General features: G+C 33.8%; 1 protein-coding gene across 1 annotated transcript; it reads right to left on the reverse strand.

The window, feature by feature from the left end:
- Nucleotides 1-201: 201 nt before the first annotated feature.
- On the reverse strand, nt 202-21,979 carry LOC136032660 (exosome complex component RRP40-like). Its single transcript, XM_065712947.1, has 5 exons — nt 21,889-21,979; nt 14,117-14,309; nt 11,348-11,497; nt 5,286-5,437; nt 202-476 (listed from the first exon to the last, which is right to left on the reverse strand). Exons 2-5 carry the CDS (start codon nt 14,288-14,290, stop codon nt 212-214), a joined length of 741 nt encoding a protein of 246 aa, XP_065569019.1. The 5' UTR covers nt 14,291-14,309; nt 21,889-21,979; the 3' UTR covers nt 202-211.
- Between the last annotated feature and the right edge of the window lie 1,176 nt (nt 21,980-23,155).

Raw genomic sequence — 23,155 nt, forward strand, 5'->3', positions numbered from 1 at the left:
TCATTTTGACAAACCAGCTTTTATATAAATTTTATATAATTATTTTAATTATTTTAAATTATTTAAATCAAATTAAATTATTTATAAATTATTTAAATTAAATTATTTAAAACTATTTTAAATATTTTATATAATTATATAAAAAAAACTCAATGATTCGATGGCCTAGTCCTTGGTAACGAAAAAATGTATCCAATGAAATACAAGTAATTTATGTATTTTCTTCCATTGCAACATCATCATCATCTATAACATTCTCTTTCCTCATACCAGATACAGAATCAAATATATTCTCACACATATCATTTATTTCTTCCTCGGACATTCTTTCAGAGGTCGTAATCGCATTAGCGACCGCAAGTGTTTGTTGGGTGTTCTTGCCTCGCACCCAAACTCGACCGTTCAATCCGATTGCAGCTTCGAACTTCATCTCTTTACCAAGATTCTTTATTAAATTTGACTCTTTTCTTAGAATCCTAGAAGCAAGACAAATTATTTAAACAAGAACCAATGTTTACAGTTGCAAGCAAAGAGTAATAATAAAAGAATGAGGATTCTAGACTGTAAGTGTAGAGTCTAGTGCTTATAAGTATAGGAGTTAATGACTAAATAAAATAGACGAATAAGAGCAAAATGTATAGCCTATAATTTTAAACCAAGTGAGGAAGTCTTTACAGTGCGGTGTCTATTGTTAGTCTATAAGAGTAGAGATAAGGTTATTAAATAAGAATAGATGTTCATGGGCATTGACAAAGAGTAATAATAAAAGATTGGAATCTACCCCACTCTGAAGTCTTTAAGGATAAGTCAATAACTTAACAAAAAAAATGAATAATATTAAATGCTCCGTTGTCAGTCAGGAGTGCGAGTCAACTCACTGCAGAATCAACTGAAAGTCGAAAAGAGACTGGTGACAAATGATCAAAAGAGAATATTTCCAATAAGAATAAATTTTCACTGTTATAATAAAGAGTGGGGCTAGTCCCAGTTAAAGATAGAAATGGGGCCACAATTAGTGATAAGAAAAACGTTAAAGAAAGATGAGTGGAACATTTTGAGAATGTGCTAAACCGAGATACAGTTGCAGGAAAAGATATAGATGAAAATGAAAAAAGTTTGTGATACCTTGGATGTGAAGGAAGATTTGTTTAGTGAGGAAGAATTAGCGACAGTACTAAAAGGACTAAAAAATAATAAGGCTCCAGGTGCTGATAGTGTGATAAATAAGTTTATTAAATGTGGTAGCTCTGAGGTTAGGAATAAGCTACTGAAGATTATGAACATGATTTTTAAAAAAGGGGAGGTACCTAATGATTTTAGGAAAACCTTAATTAAACCACTGTATAAGAAAAATGACAAGAGTGAGTGTCGTAATTATCGAGGCATTAGTCTGGTCTCTGTAGGTAGCAAATTCATAAGTAATATGATACTTTTTAGACTGAGAGATGCTGTAGACAAAGTTTTAAGGGAAGAACAGTATGGTTTTAGAAAAGGTAGAGGATGTGTCGACCAAGTTTTCACTCTTGGGTTAATAATTCAGAAGTCCCTTCGTTGTCAAACACCTTTGGTCCTCAGTTTTATCAATTATGAGCAAGCTTTCGATTCTGTTGATAGAAGAGCGTTAAAAAAGGTCTTATCGTTATATGGTATACCAGAAAAATACATTAAAGTGATTTGTGCTAAGTACGAAAATAATACTGCTGAGGTTAAGGTAAGAAATGAGGTAGGCAACTGGTTTGTATTAAGTCAGGAGTTAAGCAGGGTTGTGTTCTATCCCCCTTTATATGGATCATTTTGATGAACTTCGTCTTAAGGAGCACAGGAAAGGCAATTGGAGACCACGGAATCAAATTGGGAGGAAAAACACTCCTGGGTTTAGATTATGCTGATTATTTAAGCATATTGGATGAAAGTGTGGGTAAAATGACTGAATTAGAGGTTTTGCGAGGTCAGGGTGCTAGAATAGGCTTGAAAATAAATGTGAAGAAGACTAAGTCACTAAGGCTAGGAATAAGTGAAGATGAAAAGGTGACGTTGGGTAACGAAAAGATTGATCAGGTTGGCAGCTTCACTTACCTTGGTAGTATTATTAGTAAAGACAGTGAGAGCAGTGAAGATGTTAAAAGTAGAATAGCTAAGGCTCAGGGTGTTTTTTCACAGTTAAAAAAAGTTTGGAAAAATAGAAAGATAAGTCTGCAAACCAAGATTAGAACATTGGAAGCTACAGTGATGACAGTGGTCAAATGTGGCTCTGAAGTATGGACGCTCCGAAAAGCAGATGAAAATTTACTAGATGTTTTCCAGAGAAATTGCCTACGGATTGTTCTGGGTACCCGGCTGACTGACCGTATTTCAAACAGTAGGTTGTACAAAAATGTGGTTCAATCCCGCTCTCTAGGGCTATAATGAAAGAAAGGTTGAGATGGTTTAGGCCACATTCTGCGGATGAAGGATGACAGATTGCCAAAGAATGTCCTTTTTGTTCAACTGTCTTGGGTTACACGGAAAGCAGGTCGTCCTTGTCCGGGTTGGGAGGACGTCATAAATAAAGATTTAAAGGAAATGGGAACTTCCTGGGAGGGTGTAAAGAGGGAGGCCTTGAATAGATTAGGTTGGAGGAGGAGCGTGCGTAGCTGTGTCGGCATCAGGCGGTTTGGTGCTGCAGTGAGTTATTAGTAGTAGTGACAAAGAGTAATAATAAAAGCGTGGAATCCGCCCTATTTTGGAGTCTTAATATATGCTTTAATAAGAATAAATTTTCAGTTTCAAGCCAAGAATTAGAATCCATCGTGTTGTTTAGTCTATAAGCACGCGAGTCTATAAGAGTGAGTATCTGCCAAGCAAACATTATTTAAACAAGAGTTAAGTGAGTTAAGAAAGAAAGTGAGGGAGTAGCCTCACGTCGAGTCTAAAAGTCGAGATCACGTCGAGATAAAAGTGGAAGTCCACTTAATCAGACAAAATTATTGAGGAAGAAAACATCTTCACAGTTTTAAGCAAAGAGCGTATCGTTGAGATTTCTCTGTTTGTTGTTCTTAGTCATACAGAGCCAGAAGAAAAACAGGTCTTCACCGAATGGTGTGGGAGGATGTCGTAAGGAAAGTCTTAAGGGACACTGAAACTTCTTGAGAGGGAGGCTTTGAATAGGTTGGAGTGGAGGAGGAGCATACGCAACTCTGTTGATCTCAGGTGTTTTTAATAGTAGTAGTAATATTTTTAGTGGTATTTTCACAGTAATTAATACTTGTTCTGGTAAATAATATTCAGAGGTAATTCAAATAAAAGTCAAGGCACATATCGATTTTATAAATTTCAGTTACTTATTGTTTGTTTGTTTTTTCTTTTCTTGTATTATAGGTTCTTTCGGCAAAATTGTATAAGCTTGACACAAACTATCATGACAAAATTACGACAGAAAGAGAGACCCAATATGTATAATGTATCGTAGCAATCTTTGCACTGCTGTTAGACAGCAGTTTTTTGCATTTTTATTATATGTTCCCCCGGCACTATCATATACATTTTATTTTAACGTTAAAACATCCAGAAGATCACTGTTATAAATTAAATTTAAAAAAAAATATGTGTTTTTAACTATAAGTAAGGAGCAACATTAAAACTCGAAACGAACAGAATATATTCCCTATATAAAAGGGTTACCCCCCCCCCCGTCCTCAATACCTTGCTCTTTACGCTAAGGCTTTTGGCCCTTCAAAAAAAAGCTTCCTATTCTAATTAAACAGCCCTTGTGTTTCAAGAGCCGTTCTTAAAAATGAGCACAAACAGTGAAACTTTAGCGTAAAGAGGAAGGCATTGAGGAGGGGGCAAAACCTTTATATACGGAATAATTTCTGTTCGTTTTTAGTTTTAATGCTGCTCTTTACTTTCGATTAAAAAAAAAAAAAATCTTTTTTTTTTATTTAATTTCTGATCGTTTTTCAAATAGTGCCCGTAATCTGGCTCATCCTCCATGAACCCCCCTCCATGAACAACTTGCGGAAAAGGGGGCATGGCAAGGGGGGCTAGTTGACCTCCAATCTTTTTGGTCCCTTAAAAAGAGCACTAGAAATTCTAATTTCCATTCAAATGTACCTTCTTTCGATCTTCTAGGACTATTATTTTGATACCATCAGCCCTGGAAAAAAAAACACAATAAACTCGCATTCGTGATCTGCCTTCTGGTGGATCTCGCAAGTTCTACAATAAGGAGCTGAAAGTTCTATAAAAAGGTTTTCTGATACGATAAATCTGACGGTGTGATTTTCATTAAGAATCCTTGACTTTTAGGAGTGTGTCCCTTTTTAGGAAATCAGGCAAATTTTATCAGGCCCGTAATTTTTGACGGGTAACACTAAACTTGATGAATAACTTGTATATATACTTGAGATCAGCATAGTAAGTTGATTCTTTTGACGTATCTATTGATATCAAAGTTGTTTTTTTTTTAGAGTTTCGGTTACTATTGAGCCGATTTGCTCCCTAATCTCAATTCCTTACCAAGAACTTCTTGATTGAAATGGCAGGTATTTTTGTTAACTATTAGTCTTGGTATTGACCTTGAATTTTATCAAAGTATTTGATGTAGTTTTGAATGATTGCTATAGTTAATTGTCTTTTTTTATTTTTGCTATACTGCGTCTTTTTCCATCTTTGTAAGACGAGTTTTCAATTAAATAGACAAATACATTATATATACATATATATATATATATATATATATATATATATATATATATATATATATATATATATATATATATATATATATATATATATATATATATATATATATATATATATATATATATATATATATATGGTGTGTGTGTGTTTGGTGTGTGTGTGTTTGGTGTGTGTGTGTGTCTGTGCATTTGGTGCGTGTGTGTGTGTGTGTCTGAGTGTGTGTGTGTGTCTGTGCATCTGGGTATGTGAGTCTGTGTGTGTCTACGTGTGTGTGTGTGTGTGTTTGTCTGTGTTTCTGTGTGTTCTACGTATATACATGTAACACTCGGAAGAGCAAAAGTATAAAATAATAAATACTTGGAAAAACCCTACACTTTTCCTGGCAAAAAAAAACTGATTTCCAAATCTCTGATCATCAAATCCCCCCCTTAAAGACGCTTTGCAAGCTAATTTTTGAGGGTCCCTATTTATATCCCTCTCACACTGTATTTCACCAGCCTATATCGGCATTAAGAAGTGTTCCGCTGCAAAAAAAAGCAGGGAAGACCAATCCAATGTCTTGAAGGAGGTGGGGAGGTACCTTCTTTCCAAATAATACATACCGTCTAGCGTGATTTATAGGTATCCTGAACAAAAAGCCATCATCAGAGAGTTGTCCAAGACCACCAGATTTGCCATCGCCTGATATACACACTAATTCTGGTTCCATATCTTTACTTGCTAAAAGTACCTTAGCATACACCAATTCTCCTTCCTGAAAACCAAGAAAAGTAAATACAACAAAACCTAGCTTTTAATACAACCCATCAGACGCCAAATATATGCAAAGTAGAGAGCATTAGATCCCTATCCATGAGACACCATGGCACATGATTAAAAAACAAGAATCAGACAACAAGCTCCATTAAATACGTTAATGAGAAACAAAGGAAAGAAGAGAGACTTAAAAGAGATGGAAAAGCATTGGAATATATAAGAATTAGTAATCAATTGACGCAAAAACAAATCTATTAAAAACGAATTTTCTATTGAAGCAAAATTGGTCAATTTTTATATTCAATCAAGAAAAAAAAACCTCAAGTAAGAAGAATATATTTCCTTAATGTTGTGCTAACTTAACATGTATTGTTCTCATTCGCGCCTGTTCTCATATGATATACCAGGGTTTAATAATACTTCAAACAAAAAAAATTATGTATTATGTGAAGGGGCCTTATGCTTCAACCCAAAGGTTATTTATAAAAAGACGAGAAACAGAGCAAGTAAATTAAAAACAGAATTACCATCTACTAACTACCAACGGTAAATAGCATAGATGTCACTGAACACACGTAACATATGAGAAATAATTATGAAATTTTGAAATAGGAAGATTGCAAAATATGGACATTACAATACTGGATTGTTCAGAGTTACCATGTATCAGATTTAACTATTCGCATTAATCTTCAGAATTCTGAAATAGACGGCAATAAGCTTTTTTAAACAATCAATTCTGTTACATAGATTATCAATTAAATAACGATGCATAAATTTTGACCTTCCACTTCTATATGCATTTCACATAAAAATGCTTCTAGTTACCAAAAAACGATTAAATGACAATACTGAAAAATTATTATGTATATACATTTACTACGAGCGCTATTATCGATGTTTTTTTTGGTTTTCTGCGGGAGATACAAACTTTCACATATTGTTACGAATAATCTTTACTTCAAACAACCAAAGTACCTTGATCATATTGATTTTAGCTTCTTTCTTTTCTTAAGGGTCATCTATGGAGACATACAGCCGTTCTCGCTGGTGTTTCCTTTTTTTATATCTAATATTTAAATAACCTTTAAAAAATCCCATTTATTCTTATTATTTTTAGTTCGTTCTGGTCCTCCTTTTGTCATTGACCCTGGCAACTGGCCACGTGCTTTCGGACGACAAAATGATTGACAAATTTTTGTATTGCTTTTCATTAAAGATCTTTTTGGAGCTGTAAGAGTGTTGGCTTTGATTCATGATTTCAATTTGTTTTTTCTTAGATCCTACAATTCCTACACCCTGTATAACGAGGTAAAAAAAATTTGCATAATAAATTCAATCTTCAGATCTAGGTTTGCTTAAACGAGATTTGTTGTACTAAATTTCAAACTTTATACCTGTACATTCGTCATAGCAAATCTATTGTATGGGCCTCTCACTCTCTAGGTGAAGATCAAATCAGTACCTTAGACTTGTTTCTCACGGAATTAGGGAATGCTATAAGCCTTTTTTATCTGCTAATCTTACTAGGAAATCAAATCAACTTACGATGACCGTGGAAGGACTCCTAGACATATTATGACCAAAGCAAATCTATGTGCTACTCGTTCTATTATACATTCAACAATGAGACAGAACAAACAGTGAGGAGACTTTTATGATTTTCACAGAGTGCTGACAGAACTGAAACTACTCTTATCTTTATTATTTCCTTAAAAAGCTGATTCAAAACAGCAAGTGTGACGAGTCATGGCCTCTTGATCGCATCAAAAGTATCCTATCACGACCCACAAGAGCTAGGGAAATAATTTCCTTACTTTATGCAGGAATCTCAGAAAAAAATTGCACGACAGTTCCCATATCTAAACCATAAAGTCGATCCGACGAAGTGGTATATGTCAGTAAATATAACTTTGTTATTTAACTAACAAAATAACAGGAAGAAATTCTAGGATAGATATTGTAATGCTTAGTGAGGAATGGTCCATTGTCAGAGCGTGCCAAGTAAGTGACTTTGATGAATAGGCAACAAACCTTGCTGGGTAAAAATGTCTCAGTGAAGGTGTTTTGCGTGCCCTGGCAAGGGTAAAAAAACCATCAAAGCATTAAGTTTACCACAAGCTTCGTAATCTGAATCCGCTGTCTACGTCACATCCCAGTGAGCTACCTGTTCATTTTACACGTGATCCCAAAGCCTCTATCTAATATCTTAATCAGGATTTTATCCTTTCTACTTTCCCAAGTCTCTAGAAAAGAGTGGTTGTACGGAATATCTACAAACAAAAACCTATTTCTCGTCCAACGAGCTCTACCCATTTCCGCTAACCCCCTTCTCTCTTGGCAAACTGATTGTATCTTTAATTTTATGACTGCAGAAGTCAAATTGTCTCAAATTTTGACACCTACAAGCATGTTGGTTTAAAAGGAGCAGTCAGCCCAAAACCAACCTTAAACCTTTATTCCAGCCCGGGAATGTCATGAATTAGCTGTCTGAATAATGGAAAAAACTAAATTTGAGCTTAAAAACATTTTTTAAACATGAGCATATTTTGGAAACATGAATCAAAAATAGATTTCTAGAAAACTCACGTCACAAAATGGAATTTTTTCAATTTCAATAATCATGCAAAAAAAAGTTGTTAGTGGCTTTCGCTCTACCTACAAATCCTATTTTTCTTCTTTTTTTTTTTCAAATAAAATTCATCAAATACAAAACAGACTGAAACATAGTTGATGCTAACCTGCAATACCAATTATGATTAAGAAATACTCAATTGGCCTCGACTTGCCAAAGCTAAAAGAAAAAGTGGAGACAAAAAATACCGTAAAAGTGAAACAAATATTCATAATTACTTCATTTTTAAACATTTCATTTCTTATGCATTTTTTTAATGCTTTGTCCATAATCTTTACACTCCACCTAAGGTCTATAATGGATCTAAATCTAATAAGGAATATATAATTTTAAATACAACCCATGGACTTAAAATATTTATGCCCACAATACATACCCAGGGAGTATTTTCCAAAAAGACAAAGAAAGTAATTTGGGTTTGCCATCCCTGGTCTAGATAATAAAAATATAACTCTTCATCCTTTTTACTTCTAGATCACTATCTTAAAATAGCTTCATGTCGGTGATATGGTTACCGCAGACTTACTATCGCAATCATTTATCATTTTTTTATTTTCATGGTAATCATCACTTACTGGAAACATCAATCTAAGGAAAATGGGTGCAAATGAGGTATCCTTTCTTTGCTGATAAATTTTTGACGTAATGCCTTTAATTAGGTATATTTTGTCCAAAACCTCACTGCCTTTCTATGACGAACAAATAAACGTTCAAAAGCGGAAAAGTCCATTTACTCGACAGTGAAAACAGATAAAAAAAAAAGTCTGGATATTTCGATCACATTTACAGCAATTGTCATCAGCCGAAATACTAAAGCATTAAAATCAAAACTAACATATTTATGTAGAATAAAACAATAACTTCCTGTCCACAAATAGAATACGATTCATTCACTAGATTTGTCTGAGAGAGCTCATTAACAGGGTTCATCCTAAGTCTTGAGTTGTAAACTTTCTTCTTTAATATTACCTAAATGTAAGTTGAGTTTCTAACGAAGTTGGCACAATCTTTCTCTTTTTCTAATCGCCGATGGAATTATGTTGAGTCTATAATAAACATATTTATCCCCATTTCAACGTAAAAGCAGTGTGGTCTTAGGCAAAAAACACCTCATTTAAGGTATTACGTCGGAAATATGTCGCATATATGGGAAAATTTGACCAGTCAATCAATTCAACATAATTCCCTTTGCAATGACGATCGCTGTACATGTGATCGAAATATCCAGACTTTTGTATCCGTTTTTACTGTCTAATAAATGGACTTATCCCCATTTTAACGTTTATTAGTTTACTGATAAAATTGTTCCCAAGTCGAAGGAGTAAACCTTAAACACTATTGACATCAGCTCAAATTTGACCGAACTGACATGCAGTGCCCAACAACGAACAAAGTCTGTGGGTATTATTTTCCGAGTGATTGTTATTCTTATCAACTACCTACTTGAACAGCATGAGGAGAGGATAAAGGATACTGATAACCTTTGCATCATGCTTAAATAGTTACTAGAAAATGACGTCGTCACCTCCCAGTTTAGCGCCAGACCACTTCATTCGTATCAAGACTCATATCAGTGTCACTCATATCAAGATACCAAAGAAACGCAACTAAATTTAAAGAATACCCCCAAAATCTTAAAAAGTCTGGATATCAGGGCCGTATTTGAGGGGGGGGATCATCTGGCTAAAGCCCCTCCCCAAAACTTTGGCTGGACTCGTACAAAATAAACAAAATACACGCAAACAAATTTTTAAAGTGTTTTGTCAAATTCTCTATTATTTTTCTAAACTTTAGTCAAAATCTTGATAACACTCGGCAGTTTCGTTTAGTTCCACTTCTTCTAATCTAAATTTTGCCTGCAATTGGGTAGCGTAGTGCCACCCTTAGGGCCACATGCCAAGCAAACCTGTAAGCAAATACACCTAACCTGTTTGTGGACCCTATGTTGTGGACAAAGTGTGAGCTAAAACGAGCCTACAATAAACAGTAAAAAGGTTGTGAATCTTAGCAGTAAGCCGAAAAATGCTAACTTAACATCCATTAGTTCTAAGGAGAAAAATTTCCCTCTTAGTTGCCAACAGTAAAAGGAAGAACACAACAAAAATCTTTAGCCAGATATCCTATCAAGCAGAATGAAACCAAACCCGAAACCGCTAGTTCTACATTCAAGGTTGAGCTGAAAGTGACTTAGGGTTGAGTGGAAGTGGCAGGATTGTATTTTTTTTTTTTAGCATCGGCTCGAGTTTTGGATTTTATTAGGTGTGTAATAACACATCATAATTTTCCGAATTTCCGTTTATTCTAAAGTTTCTTTACTTTCAAACTTACTATTCTTTTTTCTTCTTTTTTTTTATATTAGGAATGCCAAAGAAACAGCCTATTCTAAGCCTTTTAGGCCTGTCTCAAAATCATGCGCAAATATTTAACTCTGAGATTCATTAATTTTATATAACCCCAATTTACTGCAGAAAAACAACGGGTCCCAAATTAGAAAAAAAAGAAAAGAAAAGGATACGGCATTAGACTTTACAGTCCGTACCGGCGGTGCTGATCTCCGTTTCTTGGCCCTTCAGCCAGGAAGTGCAATGGAGGGTTGGGGGCCAGCCATCCTGTGCTTTCGCACACCCTTCCTGTTTACCTTCCCCAAATATCTCCAGGTACCCATTTAAAGCTGGGTCGACTCTGGCTAAGCTTACAGAGTCACGCCACTGACCCCCGTCCCAAACTGAAGAATTGTGTACACTGGGATTCGAACCCGCGTCCTCTCAGACAAGGGATCCCGAATCCAGCGCACCAACCCACTCGGCCAGGACAGGTCCCAAATTAGGGTAGGGTTAATTCCTTAACCTTAATTGAAATGTATATATCTGATATAGTACAACTTTACATTTCCCCATCCTTATTCCTAGAACACAATAGATAATAAAAAGCTCAACTTAGCAACGAAACAAAAAATCAAATTGTGAATAAATAAGAGTTTATGGCATGGGAATTCACATAGGTGCTACATTGATACCCATTACCAAAGTTTACTGTTCGAATTCCAAAACCAGAGCCCTCCCCCTTCCCCGCAAAAATAAAAATGGCTAGAAAATACAAGTTTGTAACTGCAAAACCACCTTCCCTCCCGAAGTGAGAGGGTCTTTTGTGGGCATATGCCCCCATGAGATACAGAATTGGGAATATATGTTCTGTGTTACTTTTCTCTTCTATTTCTTCTGTAGGAATAAAAGATTTGGCTAGTGACAAATTTTTAGAGACCACATACAGTACCTTGAAAATAGGCCTATTCTTCTTTGTGGCACCAGGGAAAGCAAAGAAAGACAACAAGGCTGATTCACTAGAGCCAATATCTACTTTGTAAAAGTCATCAATCCTTCCTTGAATGATGCCGATTATTTCCTCGGCTTGTGCAGGAATGTACTAAAAAAAATATTAACTACAGATATTTATAACACTTAAATGATCATATATAATTTGGATACTGACATATTACTTTTTTATTTATTCTCTGTATTTTATTTCATTCACTTGCTAAAAGTATTAACAATAGATATTTATAAGTAGAGGGCGCATCCAATGTCTCAAGTCAAAAGGCCCAAATAAACACAAGACTACTGGTTGCTTTTTTTGTCATTTTAGCTGTATCGTCTTTATATTTAGTGTTTGTCTAAAATTTCCATATTATCTCCTATATCATTCTGGCTTTATGCTGTTTATATTTTTTATATATTGTTTGTATTTTACAATATTGTTGTTGCATTTAGCTAGATTTGCTTTATATTTCGATATATACATGCATTATTTGTTTACATATTTATATATATGTTTTTTTATTCATTTTTGTATCTCCTTGTGAGTTTTGTATCTCCACAAGAACCCACAACACTTCTTTGCTTTTGTCCTCCGGCTTTTACACCCCTGCGCTTTACGTTCCAATTTGACTTGAACTTCAGAGTGATCTTAACTGTCCAGGTCAAGTTTAAATCTGGCTTAATCCAATACTTGGAGGAGTTCTTGAACACAAGGACAGTGTCTCTTCTTAAAAACTTAAAAATTTTTGAACACTTGCAAGTACCAACTGGCTATATCAAAAATTGCTTGCTTGTAGCAATCAATGTACAACAATGTATAACAAGCTTGCTTGTAGCAATCTTGATTGCTTGTAGCAATCAAAAATGCTTCCAGTAAAGCTCCTTACAACCGCTGCTGCAAACAGCCGCGGTTGTAAGCAGCACTGGTCCCCGTCATATACAGGATAAATTTTTTTAATTTAGTTTTACTATTGCTCTTTATTTCCACTTGAAAAAAAAATTATTTAAATGTATACAACCAAAGAGCAGTGATCACTTATAAGAGTGGAAACTTGCGCTAATGTCAGTAAAAATAACATCAAAGCCATCTAGCGTGTGGCGACACCTGGCATTTTTTCAAGCTTTGTAATCTTTCTTCTATCAGAAACTGAGATCAGATACTTATTACTACACTAATTTTACCAACTACCCATATGAATTAATTATTCTTATTATTGTACTGAAAAATGCAGTGACGTCGAACACAAGATGGTATTGAGTTTTTTTGTCAACATTATTGCCCATATTCTTTGGTACACAACACTGAAAGAAAACGAGTTTTAACGAATGGTAGGAATTTTTCTTGCTACTAGCAACAGAGGTAGCATTAAATAATGGAAAAAATTATTACATTTTTTTTGTTATACCAAAATGTAAGAATTGTTTTCTCTAACATAGAGTAAGAGAACTATATCAAATATAGGTTTCCTTAAAGTTTTCCTACAAGTAAGAAGTATGGGAAATTAATAATTGAGAAATATTTAGCCCTTTACCTTAGATCAAATGGAAATGAAAACTAACAGAGTCACTGACAGTGCAGCATTATTATACATAACTAGAACAAATCAGGAACACATTAATTTTGTTTTATTAAAATTTCGATTTGACCCAAAGAGTCCAATCTCCTAAGATCTCTGAGGAGTAAAGTTATTGCAAATACAAAAACCATTGCGAATGAGAAGTACTTAGATTTGTCTTTTCGAAACTATTCTTTGTTATTATGAAATACTAGGACGAGGTCCAAAAAGGATCTTTGTTTTTTTGTTTTTTTATTTGTTTTTTTTCTATTTACAAAAACATCTTTCGTTTTTTTTTTCACTGAAAGGCTGTTATATTAGCTTGCCTAAAAATTGATAAAAGATAAACAACTACAGCAACCATTCCAGAGCTCCCATCCAAAATATCCAGGAGCTTTATTTCTTCTTATACTCCCCCCTCCTTCTCTGGTAAGTGTCTATGACATTAATTATGCAGGATCCCGTTAAAAAACATGATAGACAACAAAATAATTTTTATGCTCATACGAGACTAGATCAAAGGGTGGTTTAAGAGTTAAATTCAACACATTCTTGGAATCGAATAATTAGCTTCTGTGGAAGCTATTCTTCTTCTCTATGGCATCATCGATCCAAATGTTTAAATGCGAAAACAAACAATCTTCAGAGCGTTATAAAAGAGTAATAAATACCTTTTTATAAGCGCGGAATAGGAAATGACACATCAGAGCAAACGTAAAATCATTTTTGGTACATAAGCACGATTTTCCTATCGTTATAAATGACGTTCCAACAAATTTGAACAAGCAACAAATGAATCATTATTTCTCAAAGATGGAGGATAATTTAAAGTAAAATTCCAAATATTCTAACAGAGAAAAAAAATCATGATATATCTTTTCTATAATTCGAAATTGGGAAAAAGTGAGAGAGAAAAGAGACAGGATGATTAAGAGGGAGATGAAGAAGAGATAGGGTGAAAAAACGGAGGGGCAAGAGGTAAAAAAGAGAAATGATGAAAAAAGAGACATTTTTGGAACTGGTTTAATGGCTAAATAAAACGTAAGAACATCTTTTCTGTAATTTTGACTAGAATTTCTAAAGAAAGCAAAAAGGTGAATTATATTAAATTTGTAGGAAAAACAAAAAAACTTAAAAACCAAAGGACTCCAATAAAAAAAATATTTTAATACCTGTTTTTGGCATGCTTCTATCCAAAAAATAGGAGGATTGTCTCTACTTTTAAATTTGCCAGATTTGCATGCAACTATCCTATTTTCAACCTTTCTTAGACCAGGACCCAGAACAACGTTCTTGTCATTTGGTATTGAATCCACATAATCTCCTGCAATTAATATGTCAGCCATCTCTGTTTTATTACTGACCCTGAAATTGTGAAAATGTAATGGTAGAACATTCATACACGGAACCAAATGATTTAACTTAAGTTTTTTTTTATGAAAATGTGTTATTGTACACTTAAAAGACATGTTACCTAGTGTGTCTATATTCCTTGGACACATTTCTAGATGTATATTCACTTGATAACAGGTAGATCAGATCAATGATGATTGGAATAAAATGCTTCTGACTACCTAAAATAATTTCATATAGGCTATTGCATAGCCTGCCAAAACAAAGTCATAGTTACAAATTCAGTTAAAAGAAATGAGGTTTTTACAGATTTTCTCAATTACACTCCATATGAAAACCTAGAAGCTATGTTTAAGGAATTAACTTTTATGACAACTTTCCAAAAAGCAGTTTTTCAAAAAAAAAGTAAAGACCTATGAATGAATGAACTTTATTACCCATAAAACTATAAAAAACACAAAGTACAGAGTATTATAAATAAACAAAAACAAAAACGAGAAACAGCAAAAAGAAAAATTCAAACTAACAAAAGACAACATGGACTAATTAACCAGTATCAATATGGAAAAAGGGCTGCAGAGGGTCATAAACATCAATAAAGTTGATAGTCTTTTTACATAAATCACCAGTGGAAGACTGAACCCGAGAAGGCACATCCATTAAACCAAATCGAGCAATTATTTTTCTGTTTCGGTGCCATCTAGTACGCCGGAGGAGGAATTTGCAATATCTGAAATAAGCCGCACGTAAAGTATAACGATCCTTCTTATGAAACAGATGAGCCATGCCTGATAAAACAAAAGCACAGGGGCACAATAAGCGTTATAAATCATGCACAAACCGTTGCGGTTGCAACGGCTTTTATTTGAGGATATTTTCCCGTAAGCGATGCGTAGGTTTTTCACAGCTAGATTCACTAAGGATGAACGGGTAGTGGAAAGTGTTGGACCGAAACACAGACCAAGCCAACTAACTAAAGAAGAACATGGCAGAATTGCAGTCCCAGCAACGAATGGAGCGACCGCATAAGGGCAATTAAAACAAATAAACTTGCATTTAGACGCATTAATTGACAGTTCAATCTTAGATAGTTTATTGGTTAAAATAGTAAAATTGGAAAACAATCCACGGCGAGTACGGGCAACAAGATGAACGTTGTCCGAATATGCAACAGAAGACAAACTAATATTACTGTAAAAAAAACAGAACTCTTAAAGGGACGCAGGCACGATGGAAGCACACATTTAAATATACTAGGAGACAACACGACACCTTGCCAAACTCCCTTATTAATTTTTACCGGGTCAGGTATTTGGCCATTCCAGGTAACTTGAATTTTAGACTTTGAATACCAAGAAGACAATAAACATAGTACAGAAAGATTAACACCTGAAGGCGCAAGGGAGAACAGAGCCTGAGAGTGCACAATTTTGTTGAAAGCCCTAGAAATGTCAACGGTAAGACAGTATAAAGACATTTTAGTTTTTACAGCGCTTAAAACATGATGTGCATGAGAGCAATCGAAACTTTTCTGAAAACCAAACTGAAAAGGCTTATATCACAATTCGACTCAATTTCTGGTAGCATTAAATGTTCAAGCAGCTTACTTAAAAAACATGATACCGTAATGGGACGATAATTTATACATGACGTGGGGTCCGTGCCTCACCTTTGAATAGACGTTACTCGGCCACAAAGGAAACTATCAGGAACAAGCAACTGTGCTAAGCAAGACTGGACAAATATTTGTAGATGGTTAAGTAGAGCAGGACAATCATAAGCAAAAAACGGTAAGAAAGGCCGTCACCATCAAAGCGATTTGAACGCTTGATTTTTCTTAAAGCCTGGCGAATTTCAGATATTGCTACAAGGTGATAAGAGTGAGTGTTGTAATTATCAAGGCATTAGTCTGGTCTCTGTAGGTAGCAAATTACTTAGTAACGTCATACTTTTTAGACTGAGAGATGCTGTAGACAAAGTTTTAAGAGAAGAACAGTGCGGTTTCAGATTCTAAATTCTAAGAACTGTTTTAAAACTATCATAAATACTTACTTATTTCATTCCTAGACGTGTATTTCTTAAATTTAGCCTCCATTGACCTATGGATAAATGTACAATCTGCTACATATGTTCAAGCTTTGTTATATAATAGTACAACTCTTTCATCTTTAGTATTTTACAGCAATCAATTGCTGGATAATTATTCATTTTCAATTATTAAATATAATCATAAATATTAATGCAGATCAACAGGAAAAATTTGGATTTTTTTTATTACTTAGGTAGGTAGAATGTGAGTACACCACTGGAGGCCTCTTTATAAGCTATTTCCATATATATATCTTTCAAATAGCTTCCTTTACAAATTTTGTTTTGGCCCCTTAAAGGGACCAAGGGACACTTATTCCTTATTAGAGAATAGTTACCAGAAATTCTGAAAGCTACCTTAAGACGATCATAAATACTTTGTCATCTCATTCCCAAAAGTATATTACTTCACCCCCCCCCCCCCCTGAAAGGTAAATATACAGTCTACTCCATAAATTCAAATTGTATTTTTCACTAGTGGACTCTTTTCCTTTTTATTATTTCATAGCAAGTGTCAATCAACCAACAGGAAGAAAAGAGTCATACTATTCTACAAAACACTGTGATTATTTATAGTTGGCTGTATATTTGTCCATTGTGTGTGCATATACAGGGGGAAGATGGGATAAATCAAGCTTATTATTGCTTAAAATAGTTCTCAACACTTTTAGTATTTATTTTCTACTGGCCAATAATAAGGAAAAAGGTGCCACTTTAAGGGTGTCCTTGGTGCTATTCTAAGAAATATTATGAATATTTATAGTTAACTAGATATTTATCCATTGGGAGGGGGGGTAATTGAAGCAATGCAATTTTATTGGTTACGAAAAAATTATACTATTTTCAAATGCTTACTTATGCTCTATGACGCCTAAAATTGTACTTTTTCACTTTACCCTCCACTCCCTTATAGATAGATAAATAGTCCATTATATATATACTCAGTATTTTTGGAATCAAGAGCTGTTTTCCAGAGAAATTGCCAATAGATTACTTTGGATACCTAACTGACTGACCTTATTTCAAACAGTAGACTGTAAAAAAGGTGTGATTCAATCCTGGTTTATATGGCTATAATGAGAGAAAGTTTGAGATGGCTATGGTACATTCCGTGTATGAAGGATGACAGACTGCCAAGGATTGTCCTTATTGGCCACCCATCAAGGTCATCTTCGAAAAGGAGGTGATCCTCAGTTGGGGTGGGAGAGTGTTGTAAGGATAGATTTAAGGGAAATGAAAACTTCCTGGGAGGTTGTAAAGAGGGAGGCTTTGAATAGATTGAGATAGAGAAGGAGCAGGCATGGCTGTGTTGGCCTCAGGTGGCTTGATGCAATGGTGAGTTATTAGTAGTAGTAGGTTTTTTTAGAATAGAGCCATTTTTTTTCCTTCAAACTGATGGTAATCTAGTTGTTTTTTTCTTGGCTTGATAGAATAGGAACACGCCACTCAATGGTTTTTTTATGCTCTTTCTGAATATACTCACCACTTTCTTTACAGATTTTATTTTGAGCCCTTGAAGTGACACCTTACTTCTAGTATTGGACAGCAAAAATAGTTACCAAAATTCTGGTAATTACTTTAAACAATCATAGCGTATCATTTCACATTAGGTGCTTCTGAGAAGGAAACCATCACAAACAGATGAAAACAACACTTTAGATTCTATATTTTAACAACTTTTCAAATATCATATTTCTGTTTTTTTACATTGCACTACGATTACTGTACTGCAAACCTTAAGCACCACATCTAAAAATCAACAAAACTTAAATTCTTATTTTATATTATGCTGGATTCTCTGTTTTTTACTTTTTCATCTTTCATTCCATTTACTGTTTGATAATACAATTATATCTCAAATCATAATACAACAAATTCCCCAAAAATGGCTGCTTACGATGCAACATATATCAATGCACCATGCATATATGACATTTATAATGCATAATGATATTTTTTGTCAATTATATCCAAATGAAAGTAGTATTTGTGCAGTACATTACAGTCTGCTCCTCCTCCATCCAAATCTATTCAAATCCTCCATCCTTACGCCCACCTAGGAGGCTCCCATTTCCTTTACATCTTTCTTTATGACATCCTCCCATCCCAAACAAGGACAACCTGCTTTCTGTCTAGCCCTAGATAGTTGGCTAAAAATAACAATCTTTGGCAATCTGTCATCCTTCATCTACAGAATGTGCCCTATCCATTTCAACCTTTCTTCCATTATAGCCCTACAAAGCAAACAACATTTTTGTAAAGCCTACTGTTTGAAATACAGTCAGTCAACCAGGTACACAGAACAATCTGTAGGCAATTTCTTTGGAAAACATCTAGTAAACCTTCATCTGTTTTTCAGGCCACTCATGCTTTCAAGCAATATTTGACCACTGTCATCACTGAACCTTTGAATATTCTAATCTAGCTTTGCAGAATTATCTTCCTATTCTTCCAAACTTTTTTTAACTGTGAAAAAACACCCTGAGCATTGGCTATTCTACCTATAGCATCTTCACTGCTCCCACCAGCTTAACTAATAATACTACCAAGGTAAGTGAAGCTGTCCACCTGATCAACCTTATTATTACCCAACATCACCTTTTCATCTTCACTTATTCATAGCTTCAGCAGTGACTTATTCTTCTTAACATTGATTTCCAAACCTATTCTAGCACAGTTGCAAATTTTCCAAAAGTTAATTTATTTTGCTCAAACTTTCATCTAGGATGCTTAAATCATTAGCATAATCTAAGTCCAGGAGAGTTTTTCTTCCCCATTTGATTCTGTGGTCTCCAATTGCCTTTCCTGTGCCACTAAAGACAAAGTCCATCAAAATGATCCATATAAAGGGGGATAGAACACAACCCTGCTTAACTCCTGATTTAATACAAAACCAGCTACTAGCCTCATTTCCTACTTAAACCACTGCAGTGTTATTCTTGTACATATCACTAATCACTTTAATGTGTTTATCTGGTATACCATACAAAAATAGTGATGAACTGATTTCCACTGTCTTAAAAAGATTTTCCCTATTGTTGCTACTTTGTATTTGTTTATACCATACAAGGATAAGACCTTTGCTAAAGCTGTTCTAGTAACTGAGAATACTTGCTCATAATCTATAAAACTGAGGACCAAAGGTGTTTGACAATTAAGGCACTTCTCAATTATTAACTTAAGAGCAAAAATTCTGTCAACACACTTTCTACCTTTTCTAAAACCACACTGTTCTTCTCTTAAAACTTTGTCTACAGTATCTTTCAGTCTAAAAAGTATCATATTACTAAGTAATTTGCTACCTACAGAGACCAAACTAATGCCTCAATAATGACAACACTCACTCTTATCACCTTTCTTATACAGTGGTTTAATGAAGGTTTTCCTAAAATCATTAAGGACTTCCCCTTTTTTAAAAATCATATTCATAATCTTCAGTAACCTATTTCTAACCTCAGAGCCACCATATTTAAAAACTCATTTACCACACTACCAGCACCTGGAACCTTATTATGTTTTAATCCTTTTAGTACTGTCACTAATTCATGCAAAACAAATCTTCCTTTACATCCAAGGTATCACAAACATTTCCATTTCCCTCTATATCTTTTCCTGCAACTCTACCTTGGTTTAGCACATTCTCAAAATGTTCCACCCATCTCTCTTTAACTCTTTTCTTATCACTAATTGTTGCCCCATCCCTATCTTTAACTGGGACAAGTTTGGATTGACTACTCCTTCTCAATTTGTAGAGAATGTACAGTGCAGTACATTCACTAAACCATGTAGCGACCTTTGTGGAACTGGTCTACAGTGCTTATATGCAAAATATTGAGCATTTACAGAGATGTATATATTCCTAAATAGGAATATCTAATGCCCACAGAGTAGGGTACTCAACAGAATTTTACTTGAGAAGGAAAAAGTATGTCATATTGGACTAATTGTACCTTTTTGCTATGCACATGGGTGGGGTCACAATATTCAAACCAGAAATTAAGAAACAAGCTGATGGCACACCAGGTACTAGCCTAGCATAAAACCCAGGTACTTTTTAATTTTGTTCCTTTTATTAATGGTTAACTGAAACAAATATTTTAATGCTGAAATGCATTGTTGTACTTGAGATACTAATACACATTTGGACTAGGGGACTAATACAATATTTGCATAACAACAATTAATTTTTAGGTTTTTATTTATTAAATATTTACAAAAAATAAATTTATCTATTAATTAGAAATCAAACAAACATTTTTTATCTAATAACTACATAAAAGCCATTCTTACATAATCATTATTACTATAACAATAGCCTATTATTGCTTAAGTGGTTATTTTCAGGAAAATTTGAAATTGTCATGATTTGAAACAAAATTACTTTATAACACTGAAAAATAAAAGATGACAATATGACAAACAGGAAATTTTAACATGTTATAAAGTAAGAATTTTGGTTTTTTCAGATTTTAGTTAGGGTGCAGGGTTGGTAAAAATTAGGATTCATTGTAAAACAAAAAAAAAGAACACAAATAGCCTACACTATGATATTTGAAAAGAGCATAAAATAATAAATATCAGGGATGGCTAGCCTAAGCCTCCTACTTTTGTTTATTAAAGTGTTCCCTTTAAAGGAGGCCCTTATCTGGAACAGTACCAAATCAAATGCAATAATCTTAGTGAATTAAAGAAAGGCCTTATCGTGTTAAAATTCTAGTTTATCTACTTTTTGCAATCATGGAAAGGGGTTAGGTTAAGAAAAATGAAACTTTCAGGGGGTTGGTCTAGAGAATAAAGTAGCCTATGTCCTAGGAAAGTATTTTGAAGTCTCAACCTAAACACTTTCTCTCTCTCCTAGAGAGAACAGTGACCTTTGAAGACCTTTAAAAATCTTTGTGTTAGAAAAGTGAAACCTTGTAAAATAGATCTTCTATTTAAATCAAGTAGGCTACAACAAAACTGTTTTCAGCTTCACAACTTTGCTCACACCTCACAACTTATTGGAGGTTTCAAATATCTGTAAAGATGTTTCTTAAATTTGGAAAAATAAATTCTAAAATTCTACTCAAATAACAGGAATTACATTTTTATAACAAAAACCAGAGAAGACAAAAATGATAACTGACAATTTAGTTAAAATGTTGTTTTGTTAAAATTTCAGAAGAAATGTCCAAGACTTAAAAACTAGAAGTAAGTTAACATAAAACCTTGGCAATACCTTCCTGGAGTATATTTTTGGCTCTAAAATCATAAATGAAAGTTCCATTTTCCTAACCCAACCCAGCCCTCTTCCAAGACATCAAAATATCTAAACTTGAATTTCATCCTTGTAGCTTTCTTGTTGCGTTTTTTTTCAGAAATTGCCAAGATCTAAAGTGATAAAGAAATGGACACTAGGCCTATATGCTTATTTCATTCTAGACCTTACATTTTAATATTTAGACTCAATTAAGTTTCAAGAAATGACGTGGATTAGAATTAAATCGAGTTTAGTAGTACTAGCCTTTTTAATATTATATATTTCAAAGATATGGATTCAATTCTGTGTTGAGGATCTGAGAACGTGTCCACATATTTTAATTTAGTTTGCTTTAATAGCGCTATCTCAAAAAAAAACGACCATAAAATAAAAGCACGAAGCCGCTCCAGAAAACTGTGGCTCGCTTCTGTAAGGCTCAGTGGCAGTGGCCTGCAAAAATATATTCATGTTGAGCGTATTTGAAGTGATTGGCTTCACTACACAGTAATTATTTATTATGAGAGGTCATACAATCCAGGATAGACACCAATTCCCATAATTAAACAGTAATGAAAAAAGAAAGGAATCTTAATAGCTACCAAGAGACGCGAGTCTATAACAGGGCTTGGCTAACAGAAGTTAAGCATCTTTACCTTTGGAGTTTCGTTTTGGAGGAACTACTTCAGGTTACTATTTGAATATCAAATCACATCGTTCGGCCAGTCGTAATTTTGTATAAAAATCTGTAAATATTTCTTCGCAATCAAATTTGCGATGCATTGGAAACGTGATTTTATTTATATGAATTTAGAATCTTTGCATTACTTGATCTTTTGTAAGGCTCAAGGCTCTCTGCTCTCTATTTATTAGAAACCCGTGAAACTACAATTCACTCTGATTCACCATTTTATTAAAATATTCTTAATTTGTAACTGTTGTTCAAATATATATTCATTTAATATATATTCATTTTTAATAATATTTTTATTAATATATATTTAATAATCATTTTTAATAATATTTATTTAAAAAAAAAATTTATTTTTAAAAAAAAATTTAAAAAAATTTTTATTTTTAAATTTTTAATATTTATTTTTATTTTTATTTTTAAAATCATTTTTAATATTTATTTTAAAAAAAAATTATTTTTGGTACTCATTTTCAATAATATATATTTAATATATATATATATAAATATATATTCATTTAAAAAAAATGTTTATATTTTGTTATTATAAGAAAAGTTTGGACTTCTTGGTTTGTTTTTTTATGCTAATGGAAGCTCCCTTTGTCCTGTATCTATGTACCAGTCATATTCAACTGGAGACCATCAGAAAATAAAATAGATAAAAGTCGTGCTAAAAATAGACAAACCAAATTTTCTTGCAAAATTTGTTGTCCCTGCTAGTTTACTACTTACCTTCTAGTTTTCAGGTCAATCGGAGGAAAACCGATAGCGGACTTTCGGTAGTAAGTAAATAACTGATCAAAAACAATTTTTGGCTTGTTTTGGGGTTAATTAATATTCCAT

Source organism: Artemia franciscana, chromosome 11, assembly GCF_032884065.1.
Source record: "Artemia franciscana chromosome 11, ASM3288406v1, whole genome shotgun sequence".
In the NCBI taxonomy this organism is placed as follows: Eukaryota; Metazoa; Arthropoda; class Branchiopoda; order Anostraca; family Artemiidae; genus Artemia; species Artemia franciscana.